Source organism: Pristis pectinata, chromosome 12, assembly GCF_009764475.1.
Source record: "Pristis pectinata isolate sPriPec2 chromosome 12, sPriPec2.1.pri, whole genome shotgun sequence".
Lineage (NCBI taxonomy): Eukaryota > Metazoa > Chordata > Chondrichthyes > Rhinopristiformes > Pristidae > Pristis > Pristis pectinata.
This window is the reverse complement of record NC_067416.1, coordinates 22896153-22921619: the sequence shown is the minus strand read 5'-3', so window position 1 is coordinate 22921619 and position 25467 is coordinate 22896153. Positions and strand designations below refer to the sequence as shown.

Genomic DNA, 25467 nt, shown 5'->3' with positions numbered 1-25467 from the left:
ATTAAACATAAAGTATACACAATTTTTACAAGAAGGAACATAATTCAAAAAAAAGGTCCATTTAAGTGCAAAGTGGTCAGTGTTGCTCAACTGTAGTGATTAGGGTTGTGCTGGTTGATTCAGGAACCGAATGGTTGAAGGGAACTACAGCAGCTGTTCTTGAACCTGGTGGTGTGGGACTTCAGGCTTCTCTACTCTTGACCAATGGTAGCTGAGAGAAGATGGCATGGCCCGGATGGTGGGGATCTTTGATGATGGATGCTGCCTTCTTGAGGCAGCGCCTCCTGTAGATACTACCAATGGTATCTGAAGGAATGATAATTCATGCTTATAGAACTAGGGAGGTTACATCTCATGCAAGAAAATTTAATATTTTTAGGGTTTCTTTGATTATAGCAAGGTGATTGTTTCTAAATAGTTTTAGTTTTTGTAAGTTCACTGATTTCTGCAGATTTTAATGGAAGACTGCAAGAACAAACCATGTGAGGAGTAATGAGTCAATGAAGAGATGCTTGCATGTCTACACTCCATTAGTTGCTGTTAGACTCCAACAGTCTCGCTTTTATTTCTCTCCGCAAACTCTGCTCGATATCCTTGAAGGAATTTTTAGTAAGGCAGGATCTAGGGAATCATTTCACCTCCCCCATCCTGCAAACTGCGTAGTTTGCCTTGAAGCCATCAAGGCCACCTACACAAAACCAATGGGGATCCTTCTAACATATACATGTCGGGTCTCAGGAATATCATTAGAACCCAAATATCATTTTGACTTAATGGCAAGCTATCGAGCAGCACAAAAGGTTATTTTTCTTTCTGCTTTCCTCATAGGCCCTGAAGGAGCAGAAGTGCTCTTTTGGGATATACAAGAGAACTGCCTGCTGCAGAAATACATCCTCCTTGATTGCAAAATCCCTCCAGAGCAAACCCTTGTTGACTCTTGGTAGCAGTCTCTGGAATCCCTGATGTTCTGCAGCTTCTTGGTGACGTTCCACCTGAAATGGGATTTAAGTGACAGATGAAAGTCCTGACTTCTGGACCAGCAAGGGTGCTTTAAATTCACATCAATGCTCACTGCCAAAACTGGGATCAGTCTTTGTTTAAAATTGCACTATAGCATATTTTAAAGCAGTTTTAATAATTTTTCTTCCTACTTTTCATGCTTTATTGGAATACCTTGGGCACTTTCATTGTTTTATCAGCTGCTAAAACATGTACACAAACAGCTGAGGTAATTGGACTTCAAACTCGTCTTCCTTCACCATGGCAAATAAAGGGTTAATTCTGCTGGTTGGCTTCTTGACGACTCAGCCAAAACTAGACCCTTGTCACACTAGCAAAGGCCAACTAAATCCATTTTATCTATTATATTACTTAAACATAATTGTAAATAAATATGCCAAAGAAGTATTACTCTTTGCAATTTGTTTTTCCTTGAAAAATGAAGTAAAATTTTGATTACTCAAAACAAACCACATCCTGTTGGTTGCTTTGATCTGAAATGCTGCTGATTAGTCATTTAAACTTGAGTAAATCAGTAATTCTGTACGAATGCAAAATCCCAAGTCCTTTTGACAGATTCAAAAGCCAGACCTGGACTCCACTTGAGAATAGCAGCAGACCCCAGTTTTGGTGACATTCCTCCGGGCCATTTGGATTTGAGGCTCCAACTGGGAACTACTACAAAGCATTGAGAGGTAATCAATCCTGTCAGTGAGACATGGACCTCTGTGTTTGCACAGAATAACTGGACACTGCAGTACTTTCATGTTTTAACTTTACGTTTTAGCTGTTTTAGTTAACTTTATTTTTATTTTTTAAATGTTTTAGCCATTTTCATTTCAAAAGATTCATGCTTTTAAACACCTATGAATATCAGAGACATTAAAAAAAAACACTCATAATCAATTACAGCTTTTGCAACTGGCATAGGTCCTCTCCCAGCTTACCTCATTGCCACTGTCAGAGGTATTCAGTTGGGTTTCAGGGCCAAGGCCTCCTCCCTAGTCTGCTGGAAGCCAAGTTGCTGCTCAGACCAGAACACTGCAAAGGCAAGTCTGGGCGTAGGAGGCCCTGGATGGCGATTCCAGGTGGGTGGATGAGGTGAGGGCTGGTGGGGACTGGGTCAGCAAAATCTGACCAATGAACATCAATAAAGCAAACTTAAAAAATATATAACAGTAATTTGACGGAACCTGCAGACAATAGTTGAGCAAAATATAGCAAGAGAATTAGTTCCAAAAATTTAATCAGATAATTTCTCTTTAACCTTTCTTTCCATTAATAATGAAAAATATTCAAAAATATGAAAATATGAAATGTTTACCTGCTTCATTGGTAGTTCTTAGTGCTGTATTACTTAGTGATGGAGTTCACATTTCAGCACAGCAAATAATATTGCTTTTTAGCCACTAAAGAATCATTTGATCAAACTTCACACCGATCTATGAATTTTAGAGAATGAAGAAGAAATTGAAATGTGTGTGTTCTCAATTACTTCACACCTTGTGGATGCAGATCACATAAGATATCAAAACCCACATTTTGCAGCAATATATATTACGAGAGAGTCTGGAGGAAGGTAACGAAATTAAATAGGTGAATGAAATGTGCATTGTTGATGAATACAATTGAAATGTATCAGCACAGCAAATAATATTGCTTTTTAGTCACTAAAGTGAATTTCAGAGAGTCAAGAAGAAATTGAACTTGGTAAAGTATCAATTTCTTCACATCTTGTAGATGCAGATCACGTAAGATAACTAAAACCACATTTCCGCAACAATATGCGTTGGTAGAGAAGACAGAATGAGGTAATGAAATTAAATAAATCAATGAAATAGCTGTTGTTGATGAATACATTTGAATCATATTGATTCAGCTTTTACATAAATCAGATCAGGGCTATGATTTTTCTTGATGAAATTGCAAATTTGTGTACACTACCGGGCATCAATTTAAGCTATTCTATTAGTTGGCTTTTCTGAAAAGGTGCTTTTTACTCCTTTTCCTTTTTTGGTCTCCATCGGCATGCATGACATGTAGCTAATGGGTTGCATGGCAACTTTAAAACTGGTCTCCAAGAGACATGAAAGCAGCCTAGTATGACTCTTTCGTTGATTTATTTCCTTCTTTATATGTGAAGGAGTATCAAGCCTCTAATTTGCACAGAAGTGACATGGTTTTGGTTAAAAAATCAGTTTCTGGGAAGTGGTGTGGAGAAATCTATTACTCTTTAAGCAGTTTGTTCAGTATTCAGTGCATTGTGTTATTTTCTTTAAATAAAAAAAATTGGTTACCAACACAGGCAGTACAAATATTTAGTAATGAATATGTATATTTACATCAGTACAGATGCAATCCCATAAACCATTATTTGTGATCTGGAAAAAATATTGCATATAGGCTGTTGGAATTCTGCGATTATTGTATGTGGAATTTACACTTCTAGAAATGGTTACTCTTTGTTTTTGAACAGTGCAGATAATAAAATCAAGGAAGATCTTTATGTTTTCAAACTGAGTAGAGCCACTATGTTGGCTCTTGTATCAAGAAAGGCAGTGAGCAATAGTTGGCTCAGGGAGTGGAACAATCTGCTCACTCATCATCCCAAGACATTCTTGGGCTATATCTGTAGGTAAACAATAATTTGGTGGTATATTTACTGGATTAATAATTTGGAGATCTTAATTACTGATCCAAAGACATGAGTTCACACCACACCACTGGGTGAATTTAAATGTAAATAATTAAATCAATTGGAATTTGGAAAAAAACACACATGTAACAATGGCCATGAAACTATCAAATTGTTGATTCATAACTGTCATCTGAAATGGCCTTGGAAGTCATTCAGTTCCAAGCCAGTCTGCATGCCATGTATGGATAAAAGAAAGTATGGTATGATTCAAGCATGCTGTTGACACAGCCTCAACAGTTTCCTTCTTTACCTGCAGAATATTTAATTATAGGTAAATCTAAAGTGAAGGAAAGAGAGAACATAAAAGAAATCGCATTAATACAAAATGTTTCACGGAGTCTAAGTGCACTTTACAACCAACAAAGTGCTTTTAATGTAAAGCCACTATTGCTTAATATAGAAACACAGCAGCCAATTAGTCTTCAGCAAGGTTTCACAAATAATAGTGATGTAAAAGTTCCAGATATTCATTCTGGTAGCCTTAGCCAGGTCAACAGAAGCTCTCCCCAACTCTTTATTGAAAAGTCCTGTGGGATATTTTACATCCATTTAAGAAGGGAGAGAAGGCCTCAGTTTAATGCATTACCTGAGGCTCATTTAGTACCACTCTTGTTTAAATCAAAAACTCCTGGTTGAATTCTCCTCCAGAAACAAAAGCAGAAAAATCTACCCTGACACTCTAGTGTACATGAAAGTCTCCTGCACTATCAGAAGTGTCCAATTTGATTTGAAACTTTAAATTAAGATCCCTTCTGCTCTCTTCTGTGGCCATTTTGGTGCTATTTCTTTAAGGTATCCCTTGAGACCTGGGCAACATTTATCCCTCAAATAACATTTCTAAGTTGGGTCCAGGTCCTGTATAGTTCCAAATTAGTCTTACAGGAGCAAAGGCTTTTGCTTGATGCTCACCACAGTGGAACATAGGGTTGGATGGGTTTCATGGGGTCATGAGTTAGAGGAGTCTGGGAGTGAGGAGATTTTCAGAAACTGGACAGCTAAGTTGAGGAGCAGAAGGCGGTTAGGAAAGGGTTTGGCTGTTAAGGATCTTTAAAGACTGGCAGCAATCATCTGTGGGTGATGGTGGCCTAATCAAGCATTCCAATTCAATGTTGGGTAGAGGTGGTAGACTAAGCAGGGGTTGCAGGGGTGTCTATCAGATACTGGAGGTAGTGGTGGTCTAGTCAGGGGCCAGCAGTCAAATAGCAAAGATCAGTGGCTCAGGATTCCTCTATGGAGGTGAGGATCAGCAGTTAAATATTAGATAACTATCATTAAATATTCAAAAAGTGTTTGTTTTTCTTGGCCCAGTCCTCGGCCCCCTCCACTCCATTGATATGACAGTCCTTGACCTCCTCCACTGCCAGGAAATTTCCAAGCACAAACTGGAGGAACAGCACCTCATTTTCCATCTTGGAATCTTGCAGCCCAACAGCATGAATATTGAATTCTCTCACTTTAGGTAATCCCCACACCCCTTCCCCACAAACACCTCCCTCCTCACCATGCTTCTTCTCTTTTTTCCTTTCCTAGCCTCCTTTTTCCCTCTCTCTTCTTACCTTTGACCCATCCCCTGGTGGATCTGCTCTCCCCTCCTCCCCTGCACCTGTCTATCACTATCTCTTACCTGCATCTACCTACCACCACCCTGCCTCCCCTCCTTTGTCCACCTATCACTGCTCTGCTTTTCCCTCCAATATATTTGGCTTCCCCTTTTGCTATTTTCAGTCCTGAAGAAGGGTCCTGACCGGAAACGTTGATCGCCTGCTTTTCTCCACAGATGCTGCCTGGCCTGCTGAGCTCCTCCAGCATCATCATGTTTTTCATCTAGATTCCAGCATCTGCAGTCCTTTGTTTCTTTTGTTTTTCTGATCCTTTTTGGAGCATCCTGCAAGTTAAATTTGATTTCTAATTTTCTTTATTAATTTTCATAATTAGTTCAGATCGTTGATTTTTCCATGGTCTCTTAATTTTCTGGTTCTGAAATGATTAGGCTATCAGATTTCACACTGAGGCATATGCAGATGGTGTTACATATGAAGTAATCCCGCTTTAAAAAAATCTAGCTGAGAGTTTGAATACTTAATAATATTGCAGTACAAATGGTTCTGCCTTTCACCTTTTCTTCATTATTTGGAGTGGATTCCTTTAATGCCACAGGGTAAATAATTCTGTGGGAATTCCCGCTTATCCTGCTGAACACACTGTCATAGGCATTGATTCATTTCCCAGATGTAGAAGGAAGGGCTAAATTCATTTCCTTCCTGTTATGTCCATTAAGTTTTACCTACTTTGTTAATCATGTAGGGAACAAACTGTTCTACTTGTGCATGTTAACTCTGAAAGCATCAATATTGACAAATTCAAAAATGCCTGGGAATGTTTTCTTCAGCATTTTATTTTCTGATGTTGATATTTTTAATCAGAAGATAATATTGAAACAAACAGCATCTGTTTTTTCATCTTATTCTGCCTTGCGCTACTTAATATAGTTGACATTTCAGTGCATTACTGAGAGGGTGCCACAATATTAGGGGTGGCATCATTTGGATGTTATTGGTCATCTAGTCAGATGGGCAAGGCCTCATGTTTGCCGTATTGGCCCACAACACATCAGTGACTTCATTGGTTGTGAAAGTAACTTGGAACATTCTAGAATTAAGGTATTATTATTCACATTCCTTTAGTGCCACAATGGCCAGGCAAAGAGGTACAGAAAACTTAAAGAAGAAACCAGGAAGATTAATTGTGTAAGAAAGACAGGGAAGAAAGGTTGACAAAGTGCAATAAGAAATGCAGTAGGGCATTTATATCATTGAAAAGTAAAAGGTAATCTCATGGAAGGTGAAAGAGTGGCAAAGATAATGAATATTAACTTCTTTTTTGTGAAGGAGTATATGATAGTCAAAATGAAACACTACGTGAGGAGGAATTAAAGTGACTACCCAAGTAGTTACCAACCAGGAAAAATAATGAAAAATCTGAAGGAGCCAATGTTCAGAAGGCGTTGGGCCCTGGCAGACCCCATTTTAGAAGCTGAGGATAGACAGAGGAGAAATATTTATGACTTGATCGACAGTTTATTAAATATTAAAGAAATCAAGGAACGTGGGGTTCTGGCAAAAAAACAGCACCTAGGCAAATGATCAGACATGATCTTGTTGAATGGCAGCGCAGGTATGGGAGAGAAAATCCTACTTCTATTTTTATTTCTTATGTTTGACCCAGCTTTGTTAACAGCAGTACATTAAAAGACTGGACCATTAATATCTCTCTGCAGAAAAATGGAAAAAAGGATCATCCCTGTAACTCTTAAACAGTTAACCTAAGAACAGCAGTGGATAAATTCTAGAGATTATAGTAATGCAAGGTAGAGTCAACAATCATCAAACGCATGGGTTTATTAAAGGCGGCCTGAACAGATTTGTGAAAGGCAAGTCATGTATGGCAAATGTAATAGGATCCTTGGAGAACTTGATAAGAAGCTGAATGATTTGTCCTAAATGGTAACTGCATCATCAAATTCAAGACAGAACTAGATATGTTTCTCATAGAGACCAAGAATCTCATGGCAGTTATTGAGTTTATGATCCAGCCAGATGTATTAAAAAAAAGTTTAAAACTGGGAAAAAGCCATATAGTTCTTGAGTTCCTATTTCCAGTTGACGGCAGAAAGCATACATTTAAAATTATCACAAATGGAACAAAGGGATTGATTTTTAAAAATTACAAGGATGTGTATAAGAACACAAGATAATCAGAAACAGCCATAATTTTTGAAGGGATAATTATTTGGAAAAAAAATCAATGGGTATGGTGATAAGGCAGGGAGATAGCAAAAACTGTGTCGTCCTCCCTGAGAGTTGGTACAGTTAGTTAAAGGGCCTTCTTACGATTCTAAGTATGCTAAACCATAGACCTGAAAAGAAAATCCATAATTGCAAGATAATTTTAAATCATCTTTTGCTTTCAAAAGGTAACAAATTGTATACATTTTATTGAACTTTAGGCACCATACTTTGAGAAGTATTCCAAGACCTCAGAAGGTGTAGAAGAGATTTACTAAGGTGATGCCAGGACAGAGGGAGTTTGGTTCTGTGGAGATACTGAAGAAGCAATAGTTGTTGTTCTTAGAGGAGTGAATTAAGAGGAGATTTGATGGAGGTGTACAAAATCATGAATGGTTTTGGTAGAGTAAATAAGGAAAAAGTTGTTGCCAATTTTAGAGAGAACTCAGATTTAAAATAATTGGCAAAAAGAACCTGACATAACATGAAAAAGATTTGTTTTACACAGTGAACTATTTAGTTTAGAGTCATAGAGTTATACAGCACAGAAGCAGGCCCTTTGGCCCAACTGATCCATGCTGACTGAAGTGCCTTTCTGAACTAGTCCCTTTTGCCTGTGTTTGGACCTGGAATCCTTTCCTATCCATTGACCTGTCCAAATGTCTTTAAACATTGTAATTGTACCTGCCTCTACTACTTCCCCTGGCAGCTCCTTCCATATATCCATGACCCTTTGTGTGAAAAATTTGCTCCTCAGGTCCCCTTGAAATCTTTCCCCTCTCACCTTGTACCTACATCCTCTAGTTTTAAACTTTCCTACCCTGGGAAAAAGACTGTGATCATCCACCTTAAACCTTCAAAAAACTAATCCCCCAACCCCCTTTGCAGGAAAGCAGTCACAGTCTATCCAGTCTCTCACACAATGCTCCAAGTTCGGTCTCACCAATGTCTTGCATGGTTGTAACATAAAATCCCAACTCTTGTACTTAATGCCCTGAGTGTTGAAGGCAACTGTGCTATACACCTTCTTCAGCACCCTTTCTTTATTTTTCAATCTTTTTATTAAATTTCAAATTAATTTCAAATTAACATACATAACATTAGTGCTTATACATATGGCGCGAAGAGACCAGGATAACAATAATAACAGTTAATATACACACTCACAGGGAGTAAAATATATAATCTGAACCTCCCAATCTCTTACTAAGTGAACATGATACAAAAGAATTTGTAAAGAGATTTGATTATATGAAAAGAGAACCCCAAAATTAAAAAAAATAAACAAAAGCAAACCAAAAACTTCAAAAAAAAAGCTGGACTGTTATTTCTTCGGTTATAAAAACATTATTATGGCGTTGGCTCCGCTCCTCTATATTCAAGTAAAAGGTTATTGAAAGGGATTTGATAAAGGTCTGCTTACATCATATGGAAATACTGAATAAATGGACTCCAACTTTCCTCAAATTTAAACAAAGGATCAACAGTACCACTCCTAATTTTTTCTAAGTTTAAACATGTTATAGTTTGAGAAAACCATTGAAATGTGGTAGGAGGTATAGAATCCTTCCATTTAAGTAGAATGGATCTCTTGGACATTAATGTAACAAAAGCAATCATATGACAAGCAGAAGCGGATTTCAGCACCCTTTCTAACTTGCTCTCCACTCTTAAGGAACTATGTATTTGTATCTGTTCTACACACTCCCCAGGGCTCACTTTACCAGTTGATCTTGATCCTGTTGTAATCTCAGACAATCTTCTTTACTGTCCACTATACCACCAATTTTGTATCATCTGCAAACTTACTGATCATGTCACCAACATTCTCATCCAGATCATTCAAATATATATATGACAAACAACAGGAGCCCCAGCCCCAATCCTTGTGCACACCACTGATCACAGGCCTCCAATCTGAAAAACAACCCTCCACCACCAGCCTCTGCCTCCTACCCCCAAGCCATTTTTGTAGCCAATTCGCTGGATCACCCTGGATCTTGTGTGTCTAACCTTCCGGACCAGCCTGCCATCCAGAAATTTATCAAAGGCCTTGCTAAACTCCATATAGACAGTATCTACTACCTTACCCTCATCGATACTCATGGTCACCTCTTCAAAAAACCTCAACCAAGTTTGTGAGATACAATTTCTCATGCACAAAGCTATGCTGACTGTTCCTAATCAGTCCTTGCCTTTCCAAATGTAGATAGATCCTGTCTCTCAGAATCCCCCTAGTAATTTTCCCACCACTGATGTTAGGCTCACCAGCCTGTTGTTCCCTGGCTAGTCCTTGCAACCTTTCTTAAACAAAGGCACAACATGAGCCACCCTCCAGTCTTCTGGTACCTCAGCCATGGCCAGAGCCCCAGTAATTTCTTCCCTTGCTCCCCACAACATCCTAGGATACACATGGTCATGCCCCACGGATTAATCCTCTTCTATGTGATTCAAGACCGCCAACATCTCCTCTTTCATAATCTGGAATATATTTCCTGTAGGAACAATCGAAGAAGATTTCAAAAATAACATTGAAAAGAGAAACAGATAAACACTCCACTTCTTTATCCATTTCTCCATTTGGGAAAAAAAACTTGAAAGAACTTAGGGGAAAATCAGTGGAGTGGGATTAATTTGACAGCTCTTCCAAAGTGCAGGCATGATGGGCCAAATAAGATCTTTCTGTGCTGTTTCATTCCATGATTTTATAAATTTATATTTATGAGTTGTGTATTTATGACTAATATAAATTAACAGTGAGTCCACGGTGGAGCATAACATTTTGGCTGAGGAGTCAGATCTACTTCACACCTGGTCCCTCTGTTTTCTTCTTCTTTGACGGTACTTCAGGATTTAGGATTTGTTCCCATTCCTGTTCTGTAGATTGTGGAGCTTGCAAATGAGGCCCATGTGGGATCTACTAACTCTGCCACCAGTTGGGCAGGAGATGTTTGACCAGACAGGCAGGTGCTCTTTCCACTATTTTCGCCGGACTTCCATGTGTTCTTGACAAAGAAACTCTAGGCCATGCTGGGAGCTCCTCCATTTTGAGCAGTCATGGGCCAAGGATTTCTCAGCTTTATGCCTGCCATGGCTAGCACATGAAGAATAACCCCATCCATTTGAATAGGTTACCAAGGTTGATTGAAAAGGTGAAAACAGAAAAGGGATCTTTTTACTCTTGACTTATTCTTAAAGTTTTTAGTTAATTTCTGGAGCCTAAAGGTGTAAAGTAAATTTATTATTTAAAAAAAATAATATTCAAGATTATTTAAATCTTTTCAGTTTTTAATTGTTCATCAGACACATTGAACAGTTTTAAAAGAGCTGTCTAAAAGTCTGGAGTCATTTGCTACATATGGCCCACACTATCTTATGAAACAGCCTCAGCAGTGAGGCCTTCCGCTCCATTAGTCCTACGGGGCTGCAAAATGTAAGTGTGACCTCAAAAATAACGAGAGTTAAACACTGATGATAGGCCAGATCTAGTGGGATCCTATCCTATACCATTTCAAACATTTCCATGGGTTTATAAACAGATATTATTGCAAATTTGTTCCTAGTCACAAGTCAACATTGTTCATGCTATTTGAGGGAATCTTATGTTGTTCTTCTGCAAGCACAACAATGGACATTGGAGAATCCCAAAAAAATTGCACCCTCAAAATATTGTGGCACCGTGCAGTGAGACAGAAAGATGAAATATTTTGTTTCTAATTATTTGCAAAACTTCAATATTATCTGGAACATCTGGGTCTGTTGGCGTGGTGGTTATGGTTCTGGATAAGCAATTTAGAGATTTTAAATTCACAATCCCACCATGGTGAATAATAAAAGTAACCAATAAATGTGGTAATTTATGCGCAATTTGTAATGTGACAGAACCCCAAGTGGTTCACCCCTACCTTACTGTAGTACATGTTATTTTTATTTGACTCTTAATGCTCTTTGAATATGGCCTTGCAGTGTTGCCTGCAACAAATTATTTTTTTTTAATACAATTTGGGAGGAGGGCCAGATGGCCACAAAGTGGCATTACAAAAAATATAAAAGGGCAGGAAAATAACTTAGAGAATGTCTGAGCTAATGATGAGGAAAACTTTTATTAATGTATTGAAAATAAAGTCACTGAAAAGATGTTATGCATGCACATAGGGATAAATCATTTCACTTGTAGTTTATAACATGAAACTGATGATCAAGTTTACCAAAATATGTTGGCAATAAATAAAGGTAGCAGCGCAGGAAAGAATATGGTAGAAGTATAAACAGAGGACTGGGTATTCAAATGAAAGAATTATTCTCACCATTTAATTTTAGTGCCTCTGCCCTGTCATTTTGCCCTAATGTAAGTTAGTCCGAATGAAAGCATGCAGACTTCTACCCAATCATTATGTGGATGTCAGTAGCCTTTTCCTTTACTATATATGGAGCAGATGTTGTCAGAAGAAAGTTGTTATATATTCAGTATTGTATAACACCACATGCAAGTCATAATATAATTACTTCTATTTTATTTCGGCACTAGGAGGCACTGGAGCTGTACAAGCCAGATTTTATCTTTCGATCACAAAAGCGCTTACAGGAACTTGAAGTTAAGGCAAAGCAGAGGAGAGTACAGATGGATGAACGTGTGCTGCAGCGAAGGAAAAGAATGGGACCACTAGTACAGACTATGCCATTACCTTCTCCATTTAAAAAACGTCAGTGCACCATACCACACCCTCTGAGCGGTAGGTTATTTCACATTGCAAACCCGACTGATATATTGGAGAGAAAATGCAGGATATTGTGCAGAAAAATGGATTCGTTTCGATACTTTCCTCATTTAAGCAAAAAAAATCACTTCATTCTGAGAGGTTTGCTTTTGATTTTTAATCTATCTGTCAATCTTCTTGGTTTTCCTTGGATAATATGTTTCCATAAAGTTTCAGCACATATGAATTCAGATTAGAACATTTAAATTTGATAGAACATTTACACTCATCTCTACCTGGCATTACACAGCAGACATCCATAATTACATTTCATATTTCCTTCCAACATATAAAGAGGTTGTTTCAGCCTATCAGATCCATGCTGGCTCTCAAAGCAATCTCATTCCCCCACCAATTTTCTCTGTGACCTCTTCTCCCCACATTCCAATCACTGATTTTATTCCTCACCTACACATTAGTGGCTAATTAACTTACCAACCCATGGTTATTCGGAATGTGGGAGGAAACCAGAGCTCCTGGGGGAAACGCATGCAGTCACAGGGAGAACATGCAAACTCTACACAGTCAGCACCAGAGGTCAGGATTGAACCCAGGTTGCTGGACTTGTGAGGCAACAACTCCACCAGCAGCAGCATTATGACGCATGTAAATCATTCCATTTTAGCACCACGTGTGAGTGCCTTCAAGAGGTAAGTCATCAGTAGCAGCGACAATAGTTTTTGAAGGATTTTGGAAATGTCATTTTAGGCACACCCAATCAAATGAAATTCAAAATGAGATTTGCTTTTAGGTCAATTTCAGGCGATATTATGCCTGGCTAACTTGTCATGACTAAAAATACTGCTGACAGATAGGATATAATAAAAACTAATAATCCTCACTTCTTGTTAGTCAGTATGTATACAGTATGTTAGTGCAATGCAATAAAAATTTTTTTACGAGAAATGGGTTTTGTCCCTGCACTGTTACTGAGAGATTGCCAAATTGTGGGGTTTGCATTTCACAAATTAAAATTGTCAATTGCATTAATTCTTTAGTGGATGACCTTGCTTTAAATTCATTGCAAGTTCTCCACCAGGACTGACAGTGATAAAAATGGGGGCATGTTAAGGAATCCAGCATATTTGCAACTTACATTAAAGGGGAAAGTCGTTTTGTTAGCAGGAAGAGTTTTGGAGGCATCAAGTCATAATGGTAGAAAATGTGCATCATTGGAAAGCAACACCACAATCTACACAAAGAACTCCAGTATTCAATAATGTAAATGTGGTGATATTCATTCCTGTAGAACATGGGAGGCTTGCTTTGCTTGCAAGTTGAGGGTATGTCTTACATAGGCATAGATGGCCCTTTATAATCTTCAGAGAAATTGACAGGAGATAGGAGACAAATTTGCTAGCTTCAGAAAACTGAATAAATAAACATTTATTCAAAGCTGAAACATGTCACTATGCAATCATTATCATACTTTTCAAAATTCACTGATACTCCTCATAGAGTGCAATCTAACAACATATACAGTATATGCTCATGCTGCAGAGGGAATACTTCATAGAATTACCTCAATATAAAGTACAGCAAAAGGTAATTTGACCCAAAGAGTACATGTTGCTGATTATACTCCACTTGATCTTCCTCCCATTCTTTTTCATTTAATGTTGTCAAGAAATCCTACATTCCCTTTTGTTTCATGTACTATCCAGCTTCCTTTTAACTGTGTCCACAATGTTTGCCTCAACTACTCTCTGTGATAAAGAATTCCACTTTCTTGCTGTACTCTAGCTGGTGTTTCTTCTGAATTCCCTATCTGATATCTTAGCGACTACTTTATTGAATACCCTTTACTGATTCTTCCCAAAAAGTAGGTCTATTAATTTATTCCCCATTCTTTCTTTCTCAGCTTTATCCTTCTTCATGTATGTAACTGAGTGCCACTGATATAATTTTATAAATCAATGGATACACCCTCTTAATGCCTCCATTTCCTTTATGATAATGTGGGGACCAAACTAATGCAGAGTGCACGTGCAGTCTAACCAAACCAGCAAGCTTCTCGTCCTTGCTGCAGTTTTGATTTTCTATGAGGCAGCCAGCAGCAGTGAATGCCAGCTCTAACATCACTTAAGTAAAACATTAAGTAGGTACATCCCAATCACTTCTGCTGTTGACGTTTCTCTACTCTTACTATGACTCTGACCTCCAGGCACATCTAACCTCCTCCCTTCTCTGGCCCCAACTCTGAACAAACCCTGACAATGCTCCTGAATGCCCTCCTCTCAAACAATACATGTGGAGATCTATGATCTTCCCACCTCATCACTGAACCATTACAGACACTACAGCCAAATATTTCTTTTCCAGATCATTGTGATCCATCTCAGTCATTTACCATGTAACTGCCTTCTGCTGGTGCCTAATGCAGGACTATCTATGTTACGATGAGGTGTAAGGGCCAGAATCAAGGGCTCCTGAAACTTTACAATCTGTATGCAGGGTTAGGGTTAGGCTAACACAGAATTTCAGATCAGGGAAGTTTGTTTAGGCTAGCACATTGTCTGTTTATCAAAAATTTCAGCAGTAATTATTCAGAAACTTTCATTCCAATTTAAAAGAATTTCAAATTAGTACCATTATTTGTTATGAAAAATCTACAATTAATTAAGTCTGGGAAGAGAATGAACCAACAAATTAATGATAATGTTTCATCACAATATGTTTCTATCCTAAAGAACCAAATAAATAATGTTAATATTGTTAATGTTAATATTATGTGAAAATTAGCCAATATGCAGAGGAGCAATGGATCAATATTTCTCTCACAGTCCCTGTGAGTTTCCAGTTAAGCATAAGTACTGGTCAGTACTTGCATAAGATAAGCTTTAAGTACTGGTCAGTACTTGCATGAGACACCACCTAGGTAGAGTAGGCTTGTTGGCTGGGAACAAATGATCCAACCACCATTTTGAATTCAACAAGCATTTCAGTCACATTGCATATACTAAAAGGAAATGCTTAACACACTTAAAACTAAATTAGGTATCAGTGAAATCAAAGGCAGCATGAGAGATCTCGGCTACAGGTCAAGAATAAAACCTAATTTCAGTACATGGCCCTAAAAATTTTGAAAAGAAATCCAACAAATTTTAAGCATTTAAGCAACCTTGTATCTTGCCAGTAATCTTAATAGTGTGAAAGCAGCCCTAAACAGCCGGCATTACATCATATATCATGGTTAGGATCTTAACTTCTGTTCATAAGCTATGTGATGACTGATTTCATCCAGAATTTGAACTAAACATTCATTACTCAAACTTGAATCTTGTTAAATAAAGACAAATGCCTACAGGAAAATAATGATGACAGTGGAAATCTGCAACTCAGAGTACGACAAAGGATACACTGTATTTCATTTACTGTTGCAATGACCTACCCCCTGTATTTTACTGTAAACAATTTTAATGTAGATTTTAAAATTTAGGATCATGTTTTATTTGCAAAGTTCAGCATGTCTCATAAAATTAATAATGAAATGTAATAAAATTTGAAGCTAAATTATTATAAGAACATCAAGTTTCAGGCAATATCTGACCTCTACTCCAGCTGCCCTTTCCAAAAAAACTCATTAGGTTCAATATTTTCAGTTGTGGTGCTTGTAATGCAAAACATTTGAAAACGTAGCAAAAGAAAAGCATTTTAAAAAATTTTAATCAAGTCATTGAAAAATTAGAATTACACAGCCATGATTCAATTTCTATGAAAAATAAACCTTATTAAAAACCAGGTATTTAGGGTGTAGATTATGAAGTCTGTGATCTTCATTTCGGGTTCTCTGTGCATTTGATGTGCTAACACATGGAGCAAACTAGATATGTGCAAGGGCTTCCAACAACATGCAGCATGTATCTAGACGTCACGTCCATAACTTCAAAGTGTGAATGTGTGACCTGTACCAGGCATACGCATTGCAGAAGTGGACATTCTCAGTGTCTAAAAGAAGAGCTTGCAGAGCAGATTCCAGGCTAACTCTGGGGACCCGGTCTCCGCTTGGTCACCTTTAAGTATTCTGTTTGTCCATCTCTCCCTGAGGCTACATGGTAGCACCCTCAACCACCCCAAGCTTGCAACCCTTATCCAGCTCTCACCCTACCCATTGATCTGCTGTCCGACATAAGACCATAAGACATAGGAGCAGAATTAGGTCATTCAGCCCTTCGAGTCTGCTCCACCATTCGATCATGGCTGATTTATTTTTCCCTCTCAAACCCATTCTTCTGCCTTCTCCCCGTAACCTTTGATGCCCTTACTAATCAAGAACCTATCAACCTCCACTTTAAATATCCCCAATGACTTGGCCTCCACAGCCATCTGCAGCAATGAATTCCACAGATTCACCATCCTCTGGCTAAAGAAATTCCTCCTCATCTCTGTTCTAAAGGGACCTCCTTCAATTCTGAGGCTGTGTCCTCTGGTCCTAGACTCTCCCACTCCTGGAAACATCCTCTCCATATCCACTCTATCCAGGCCTTTCAATATTTGATAGATTTCAATGAGATCCCCCCTCATCCTACTAAACTCTAGCGAGTAAAGGCTCAGAACCAACAAACGGTCCTCATACATTAACCCTTTAATTCCCAGGATCATTCTTGTAAACCTCCTCTGGACCGTCTCCAATGCCAGCACATCCTTCCTTAGATATGGGGCCCAAAACTGCTCACAATACTCCAAATGTGGTCTGACCAACACCTTATAAAACCTCAGCATTACATCCTTGCTTTTATATTCTTGTCCTCTTGAAATGAACACTAATATTGCACTTGCCTTCCTTCTACCGACTCAATCTTCAAGTTAACCTTTAGGGAATCCTGCACTAGGACTCCCAAGTCCCTTTGCACCTCCAATTTCTGAATTCCCTCCCCGTTCAGAAAATAGTCTACGCCTTTATTCCTTCTGTCAAAGTGCATGACCGTACACTCCCCTACACTGTATTCCATCTGCCACTTCTTTGTCCACTCTCCCAATCTGTCCAAGTCCTTCTGCAGACTCCCTGTTTCCTAAACACTACCTGCCCCTCCAACTATCTTTGTATCATCTGCAAACTTGGCCACAAAGCCCTCAATTCCATCATCCAAATCATTAACATATAATGTGAAAAGTAGTGGATCCAACACCGACCCCTGCAGAACACGACTGCCAACCAGAAAAGGCCCTGTTTATTCCCACTCTTTGCCTTCTGCCAGTCAGCCAATCTTCTATCCATGCTAGTACCTTTCCTGTAATACCATGAGCTCGTATCTTGTTTAGCAGCCTCATGTGCGGCACCTTGTCAAAGGCCTTCTGAAAATCCAAGTAAACAACATTCACTGACTCTCCTTTGTCTATCCTGTTATTTCCTCAAAGAATTCCAACAGATTTGTCAGGGAAGATCTCCCCTTAAGGAAACTATACTGGCTTTGGCCTATTTTGTCACGAGCTTCCAAGTACCCTAAAACTTCATCCTTAGTAATGGACTCTAACATCTTACCAGCCACTGAAGTCAGGATAACTGGCCTATAATTTCCTCTCTTTTGCCTCCCTCCCTTCTTAAAGAGTGGAGTGAAACTTGTGATTTTCCAGTCCTCCGGAACCATTCCTGACTCAAGTGATTCTTGAAAGATCACTACTAATGCCTCCACAATCTCTTAAGCTACATCTTTCAGAACCTGGGGTATAGTCCATCCAGTCCAGGTGACATCTGTCTTCAGACCTTTTAGTTTCCCAAGCACCTTCTCCTAAGTAATGGCGATTGCACTCACTTCTGCCCCCTGACTCTCTCAAATTTCTAGCACGTTGCTGGAGAAGACTGATGCAAAATACTTTCTCAGTTTGTCTGCCATTTCTTTGTTCCCCATTACTACCTCTCCAGTGTCATTTTCCAGTGGTCTGATGTCCTTCTGCTGGTTTTTAAAAGCTTCCCAGTCTTCTAGCTTCCCATTAATTTTTGCAATATTGTATGCCCTCTCTTTTGCTTTTATGCTGTCTTTGACTTCCCTTGTCAGCCACAGTTGCCTCATCCTCCCTTTAGAATGCTGCTTCTTCTTTGGGATAAACAGATCCTGCATCTTCCAAATTACTCTCAGAAACTCCTGCCACTGATGCTCTACCGTCATCCCTGCTAGGGTCCCCTTCCAGTCAACTTTGGCCAGCTCCTCTCTCATGCCTCTGTAGTTACCTTTACTCAACTGTAATACCAATACATCCAATTTTAGCTTACTCCTCTCAAACTGCAGGGTGAATTCTACATATTATGATCACTGCCTCCTTAGGGTTCCTTTACCTTAGGCTCCCTCATCAAATCTGGTTCATTACACTACACCAAATCCAGAATTGCCTTTTCCCTTGTGGGCTCAACCACAGGCTGCTCTAAAAAGCCATCTCGTAGGATTCTACAAATTCCTTCTCTTGGAATCCAGTACCAACCTGATTTTCCCAATCTACTTGCATATTGAAATCCCCCATGAGCACCGTAACATTGCCCTTTTTACATGCCTTTTCTACCTCCTGTTGTAATTTGTACCCCATATCCTGGCTGCTATTCAGAGGCCTGTATATAATTCCCATCAGGGTCTTTTTACCCTTACAGTTTCTTAAAATCTACCCACAAGAATTCTACATTTTCTGATCCTATGTCACTTCATGACTAGGAATACCCCCAAGCACTTCACCCCAAATATTGATTTCCACCTCCCGAAGCGACAATAGTACACTGTCCTAATTGCCAGCCCTACCATCCAACTACCAATAACATCCACCAACATAACCACTAGCCCCCTTCCTGACCACTGACCCCTACCCACCCATGATCCCTAGTTGCTCAATTCCCCAACAACTCATGCTCCAATTCCTCTGCTTGATTTTCTTCGGGCTGGTAAGGATCTTACATTATGTAAGATGAGTTCAGTAGCTCCTAAGGTTGTGGGCCTCCAGTGCTGCAGAACTTCTCAACAATGGCCTCACAAGGGAAATATTCTTGATCCGCCACGCAGCAACTGTTTAACTTGCCTTTGCAGATGCTGATGAATCTCTCAGTTGTAGAAAAGTAAAAGTAAACTTTTTGATGCCTATAGCCTTTTGATCAGAAGGAGTACTACCAATGAGAATACATGGAAGATTTAGTGTTCAATAAACTCTAGGACACTGAAGTGCAATCACAGGATGGCTGAAGTTTATAATTGATTAGAGCTGACACAGTTACTGCTTGAGATTTTGCTCCCAGTTCCAAAACTGATGAGAGGATAGCACCATTTCAAAATTGGTTGTTGCAAAAAATTTACTGCTTCACTGGTCAATTCATTCATTTCAAAATGACAGCAACTTTGCCAGAACTCTTTTCATTATATTAATTGCTGTATGATTTATGATTTAATTTCTTCTTTTTTTAAATATACTTTACTTGTAGTCTTCATTTCAATATATTTATGTTCTTTTACAAAGTGTTTGTTGTCATACAGTTATAAGCAGTTTATACAAACGTCTCTGTGATTGCTATAGATTTAATTGTAAACATTAATCAATAGGAGATACGTTCATTGATTCAACATTTTTATCTCTATTTGTTTTCTTCACAGTGACAGATTACCTATCTACCCTTAATCCTAGTCAGCTAATCCTCTTCTATGATGATCAACAAACATAATTAACTCCATTTAATGTTTAAGGTTCTGCCAATGGGGCCTTCATTGTCACCATGCAACTCCATTTTCCATCCCTACTCTTCCCCAGTGGCACCTCTTAGGATTTATCATGTGTAAGGTTCTGGCTATATTTTACCTCACCGGGATGTCAGTGAGACATTCAGTGTTTATTCAGTAATCTTCTGCTCACAAAGTAACATTTTCCATTAAAGATATGATCCAAAATATTCATCTTCTTTAGAAACTGCTTTGTGCAGCTTCCACCAGTTAATTCCACTTATGAAGCTTCTTTCAGTCCTATAGCCCTATTACATTACAGCCACGCTGTGCCTTTCATCTGTGCATCATGCTCCCAGCTTTGCTTCATCATTGATGGCAATCTATAATGCATAAATTACATTCCCTTAAATTCCCTTGCTAAAGCCCAGTGCCTTGTTCTTTCTCTTTCAACTTTAAAAGACTCCTCAACCCTGCCTACAGTCATTGTATCTTGAAACTTTTGGACTACATAAGAAGTTTTCTTTTTAATTTTTTAAAAGTTTAATTTCGGCCCAATGAGTCCGCGTCGCCCATTTTAAACCCAAATTAACCTACCAGTACGTCTTTGTAATGTGGGAGGAAACCGGAGCACCCGGAGGAAACCCACGCAGACACGGGAGAACGTATAAACTCCTTACAGACAGCAATGGGAATCAAACTCCAATCGCTGGCACTGTAATAGCGTCGTGCTAACCGCTATGCTACCGTGTTGCCCATTTGTTGTTGTTGAGTGACAACGACCTTTGGTTCGTAAACAATCATTGAACAGAATTTGTAGTTTCATTTTTCAAATTGTACGATTGTATAAAATCTGATTAAACATGGCATTTTTATCAAGCATGCATCTCTCCATTTTTAGATAATCTATACAAACCAAAGGAGAGGATGATTCCAGAGAAGGAAATGCAGATGAGATCCAAAAGGTAATTTGAAATTATTCTTAAAAAGTTTTCAAATTTGTAATGACAACTTAATTGAGCACAATTTCTTTGTGAAAACTATCCATTCAGCTTAACAATGACCAGATCTTCTGAGGTTCTATTCCTGGTAAAGGGTTTTGCTCATGGAAGTGTATTTTGAAGGGTTGGCAACTCAACAATATATTTTTACATTTCTTAATGTGGAGTCATTCATTTTAGTGACTGAAGACCATGATTTACATCATAAAATCAGTTGCCAGAAACAGCATGGCTTTTGAGTACTGACCTATGCTCCCGGATCTGAAATCAACAAACCTTTTGAACAGAACTCTGTAAAGAAATATAGTCCACATAAATTTGCTTTAGCTTTTGCTAAGAAAATTAAATGTAAGCAACTGTCTTGTAGTGAGTCTTACCCTTAACCAAATCCACCACATGTACACCAATCTAATCCACCTTTGGAAGATGTTTTATATCTTGAAACTTCTGTTGAACAACAAGAAACTAATTACATATTATACACAGCAGTGACAGTGTATGTCTCATTTTGATGGAAACTCATTTACATATTTTTTAAACCATGTATACTTTTTAAAATTTTGTCAAACTTCCTCAAAAGTTACATTTTATCCAGTCTGTTTATTTGAACCAAAATATTATTTGCTTGTTTTCTGTCTGCAATATGCTGTGTCAAAATGTGACAAAAAGGTTGGAACAGCTGATGGAAAGAATGAAAAGCTTTGATTCTGTAACCCTCACAAGCTGAATGTCAAAAATATGCATGTCTAGAAACTAACCTGAAATCACCTGTATTTTTGTGTTCAGACTGTTCACCTAATCTAACACAGCACAGGTATGGATCACTTGTCCATGGCAGGACAGTTGGTCTTAGGACTACTGACTCCTCTTTTACAACAGTGTCCAAATTGGTTCCAAAAATAAGAATATTCCTACTTGGCTTTATAACCTTGTTGCTTTCCTTTTTGAGATGTTTCAATCTGAGCTGGATAGCTGGATTCAGTACTTGGTTGACATATTAATTGTTCTTTCTAATGGGGACCTTCTCAAATTAAGGGAGGAGTAAGAACAAGAGTTACCTTTGAATCCCTCCATCTCATTTTTATCAGATGAGAATGCTCCAGATCTGACCTCAGTTCCCTTTCCTTTGGGAGAATCCCTGGATATAGCTGATGTCTTCAGGAATGGAAACGTGTAATCCTCTAGCAAAATCCTGTAAACTGGAACTGTATTTTCTATAGTCCAAAGCTGTACAGACCAGCAGCCTGAATAAGCAGATCTTAGTGTGTGTTGAAATTAATCCTCGTGAATATCAAATAAATGCTTGGTCTGCCTTTCTGTTTAGTTTCCAGTGATGTAAATTGTTCTGAGAAGTTTAATGACGATGGCCTAAATTGTTATGATAGAACAGTGTGTTGTGTGTCATTATATTAATGTTGCTTTACCTGTTTTCTATTTTGAAATATATTATTCATCTATATGATGTAAATGATAGAGATAATCATGGAGGCAGGATGGAGACCTTTGCCTTTTCAGAGCCTTGGCACTATTCAGCAGTTAATATTCAGGTAGTGAAATGCAAGCTCTTAGGTATAACATTTTAAATTGCATGACATCATTAAGACACTACATCAATGTCAAGAATAAAAAACTAAGACAAATAGTTGAACCTGGTCCTCTATTGTATTTCTTTAAATTTCTTAAGACACAAAGTCCTGCCTGTAAAACTTCAGGCAATTATGTGAAATTGGGGAACTGCAGAGAAATTTGTTTTCCATATGTGATTTAAATCTAATTTATAATGCTGTTTTAAAAACTCTGTAAATTGACATTAGGATTTCTCAATCCAATGGGTTAAAGAGCTTCACTATTTTATGTCCTGCTCTCACGTGCCAAAGATGTTATTAAGACAGTGTGCATTGGAACAGATATTTGATTAGAGAAAATCAGTGATAGAAAGCCCACAGAAGCTTTGTGAGAAAATGTCAGCTTGGTGAACAGGAAACAATACTTCTTCAACACTGACTGCTGGGTCTTCAACAACTGGGTCAGTAGTTTCATCTTGTGATGTATTAGTGTTTTTTTGATAAGAGATGCTTGAAAAAAATAAGGTTTATAATTTCAAAGGTGAAGCATTAGGAACCTATGAACTAGGAGCAAGTATAGGCTCTCTGGGTCCTCAAGCCTGCTCCATTGTTTAAGCAGGTGGCTGATCTGATTGTAACCTCAACTTCCCATCTACCAGTGGTAACCTTTAACATTCTTGCTTATTAATTATTTACCTGCCTCTGCCTTAAAAATATCCATTGACCTTAGAGGAAGAGAGTTCCAAAGATCCGTGACAGAGGAAATATTTCACTTCTTCATTATCTCAGATGGGAGGCCCTTTGCTTTTACCCAGTGATCCCCTAGTTCTACCTTTTCTTCCACAACAGGAAACGTCCTCTGCACATCCACCCTGTCATGTCTCCTCAGGATCTTATATGTTTCAATCATTCCTTCTCACTCTTCTAAACTGCAGCAGATACAAGCCTAGCCTAGCCTTCCAAAAATTTCCTCCTTCGATCACCCACCTTTTCTCAGTATTAGTCTAGTAAATCTTCTCTGAATTGCTTCAAATGCACTAACATCTTCCCTGAAGAAGACCAATACTATATACAGGCCTTCTTAGAAAACAGTCTTTATCGCAATTTTATGTAAGACTAAGCCATGTCATCTGGACACGCCAAGAAACCTGAGTTGAAAATAAAATAAATTTTGTGTTTATTTACTTTTTTTTCACATAAATCCCATGAGAGTGAATTTTAATCCATGTCCCACCCTCCTCCCACACTTTCAATGCCAGGCGTTTAAAAATCTAGTCCATTGATTTCTCCAAGGAATCGCATTTTGTTTCATGGACTGTAATAACATTATGTATTGTATAGAGTTTGTTGAGCATTCCACAAATTGACTACAAATTATCCTTTGGTATGAATGCTGCATTGCAGTGCAGAATAACAAATACAGCTGAAGCAACGGACATTATGGATGGTAAAAGGTACAAAGCTTAAATTCCTGTGCTATAATTTGGTTCTGAGTATCATACAAAGCACAGTGTTACTTAAAGTTTTTGTTGAAATTATTACCTTGTAAATCACCCCAAAGTTTGTTTTATTTTCTGTATCAATTGAAAAACAATTGACATAAATAATTTACATTTCTGGTTAAGGATAAAATTAAGGTCAATTTAGGTTTAAATTAATTGCTGAGTACGTAGTTATTTGGAAAGTCACCGAATTTAAGGACAGAACATACTCCACTGAAAGCAAGCAGCTTTATAATCCACATCTTGGAATCGATTCCTATATCCCTGATAAGTATGCTTTTCTTCTTGCTAATGTTCGACTTTAATTATCCATCTACCAATCTACTATTGAACACTTCAGTAAAGGGCATTAGGACACATGTCAAAATATTTTGATGAATTCACTAACTGGATTACATAGAAATTTACACACACTTCTTCCATGCACGTCACATTGGCCCAAATTTTCCTGAGTGGGGCTCACAATTGCCCCATATTATAGGCCAATATTGTTGGCCAAGGTAGTCCTGGAGCTAGTCTGGAACCCTTTACCGCAAAGCACTCCTTCCCCCTCAGCCATGCATGGTCCAGTGAATCTCACATATTTCTAACTTCACGCTGAGCTGCTGCTGTTATGACTGGAGTGACTGCACAGTAATATTGTTTATTTTTAAATACTATGCAAGGTTTAAATCTACATATGAACTCATTGTTAAAACATTATCATGTCAATACAGAAAAAAGATTTTTAATCACATGAACTCACATAATATTATAGTGTAGAGGCCAGCTACACACTACGAAATGAAGACACAGAGTCGCTGGTTTGAAATCAGGAGTCCAATGAACAACAGGGGCGCAGTGCCCCTTTAATATCCAAAAACTTCCCGCGCTGACGTCACGTGCGGGTCACCTGACTTTCCCGCGCACGGGCTTTCCTAGCCCGACGATGGGGAAGAAGGAGGGACCCACACCATCTTGGATCGGGACCTCCGACGATGTTCACGATGTCGGGAGCCGGTTCAATGCTGGTGCTGTGAGTCGCTACATAACGCCCCCCCCCCACCCCCAAGAACCGACGATACCATCGTGAAAACCAGAATTAAATAAACTATGACTTGGGTGGCCTGCCCCTGTGTCGTGCTCACTGGACCACCACGGGTTGGTCCAAGTCTAAATGTGCTGGCTTCAGCCGGTCAATTGTAAAAACCTCCTCACGCCCCCCAATGTCCAGCACGAGCCTAGATCCATTGTTCCTGACAACCCAGAATGGCCCTTACTATGGCCACTGCAGCGGTGTTCGGTGCGTACCCCTCCTGACGAAGACAAACTTACAGTCTTGGACGGAAGTCGGCATATGGGCCGGGACCTGTCCGTGCCATGAGGTGGGAATCGGGGCCAGGTTTCCAAGCCGCTTGCGCAGCCGGTTGAGCGCTGCGGCAGGTTCTTCCTCTGGCCCCTGAGGGGCTGGTAGGAACTTGCCTGGGACGACTAAGGGTGTTCCGTAGACCATCTCCGCAGACGAGGCATGCAGTTCCCCTTTTGGCACGGTA

At 38.9% G+C, this 25467-nt stretch overlaps 1 protein-coding gene across 7 annotated transcripts in view; it reads left to right on the top strand.

The window, feature by feature from the left end:
* The window catches only part of c12h10orf90 (chromosome 12 C10orf90 homolog), a 139664-nt gene that overhangs the window by 107470 nt on the left and 6727 nt on the right, over window positions 1-25467 (top strand). For 4 of the 7 annotated variants that reach the window (XM_052027885.1, XM_052027886.1, XM_052027883.1 and 1 more), the window contains 2 exons: window positions 12011-12215; window positions 20769-20832. In XM_052027885.1, coding sequence (XP_051883845.1) covers window positions 12011-12215; window positions 20769-20832 — 269 coding nt within the window. Of the gene's footprint in view, window positions 1-828; window positions 1322-1575; window positions 1695-12010; window positions 12216-20768; window positions 20833-21956; window positions 22378-25467 lie in introns of those variants that run through there. The other 3 variants (XM_052027887.1, XR_007957309.1, XM_052027888.1) reach the window with 3 other exon arrangements.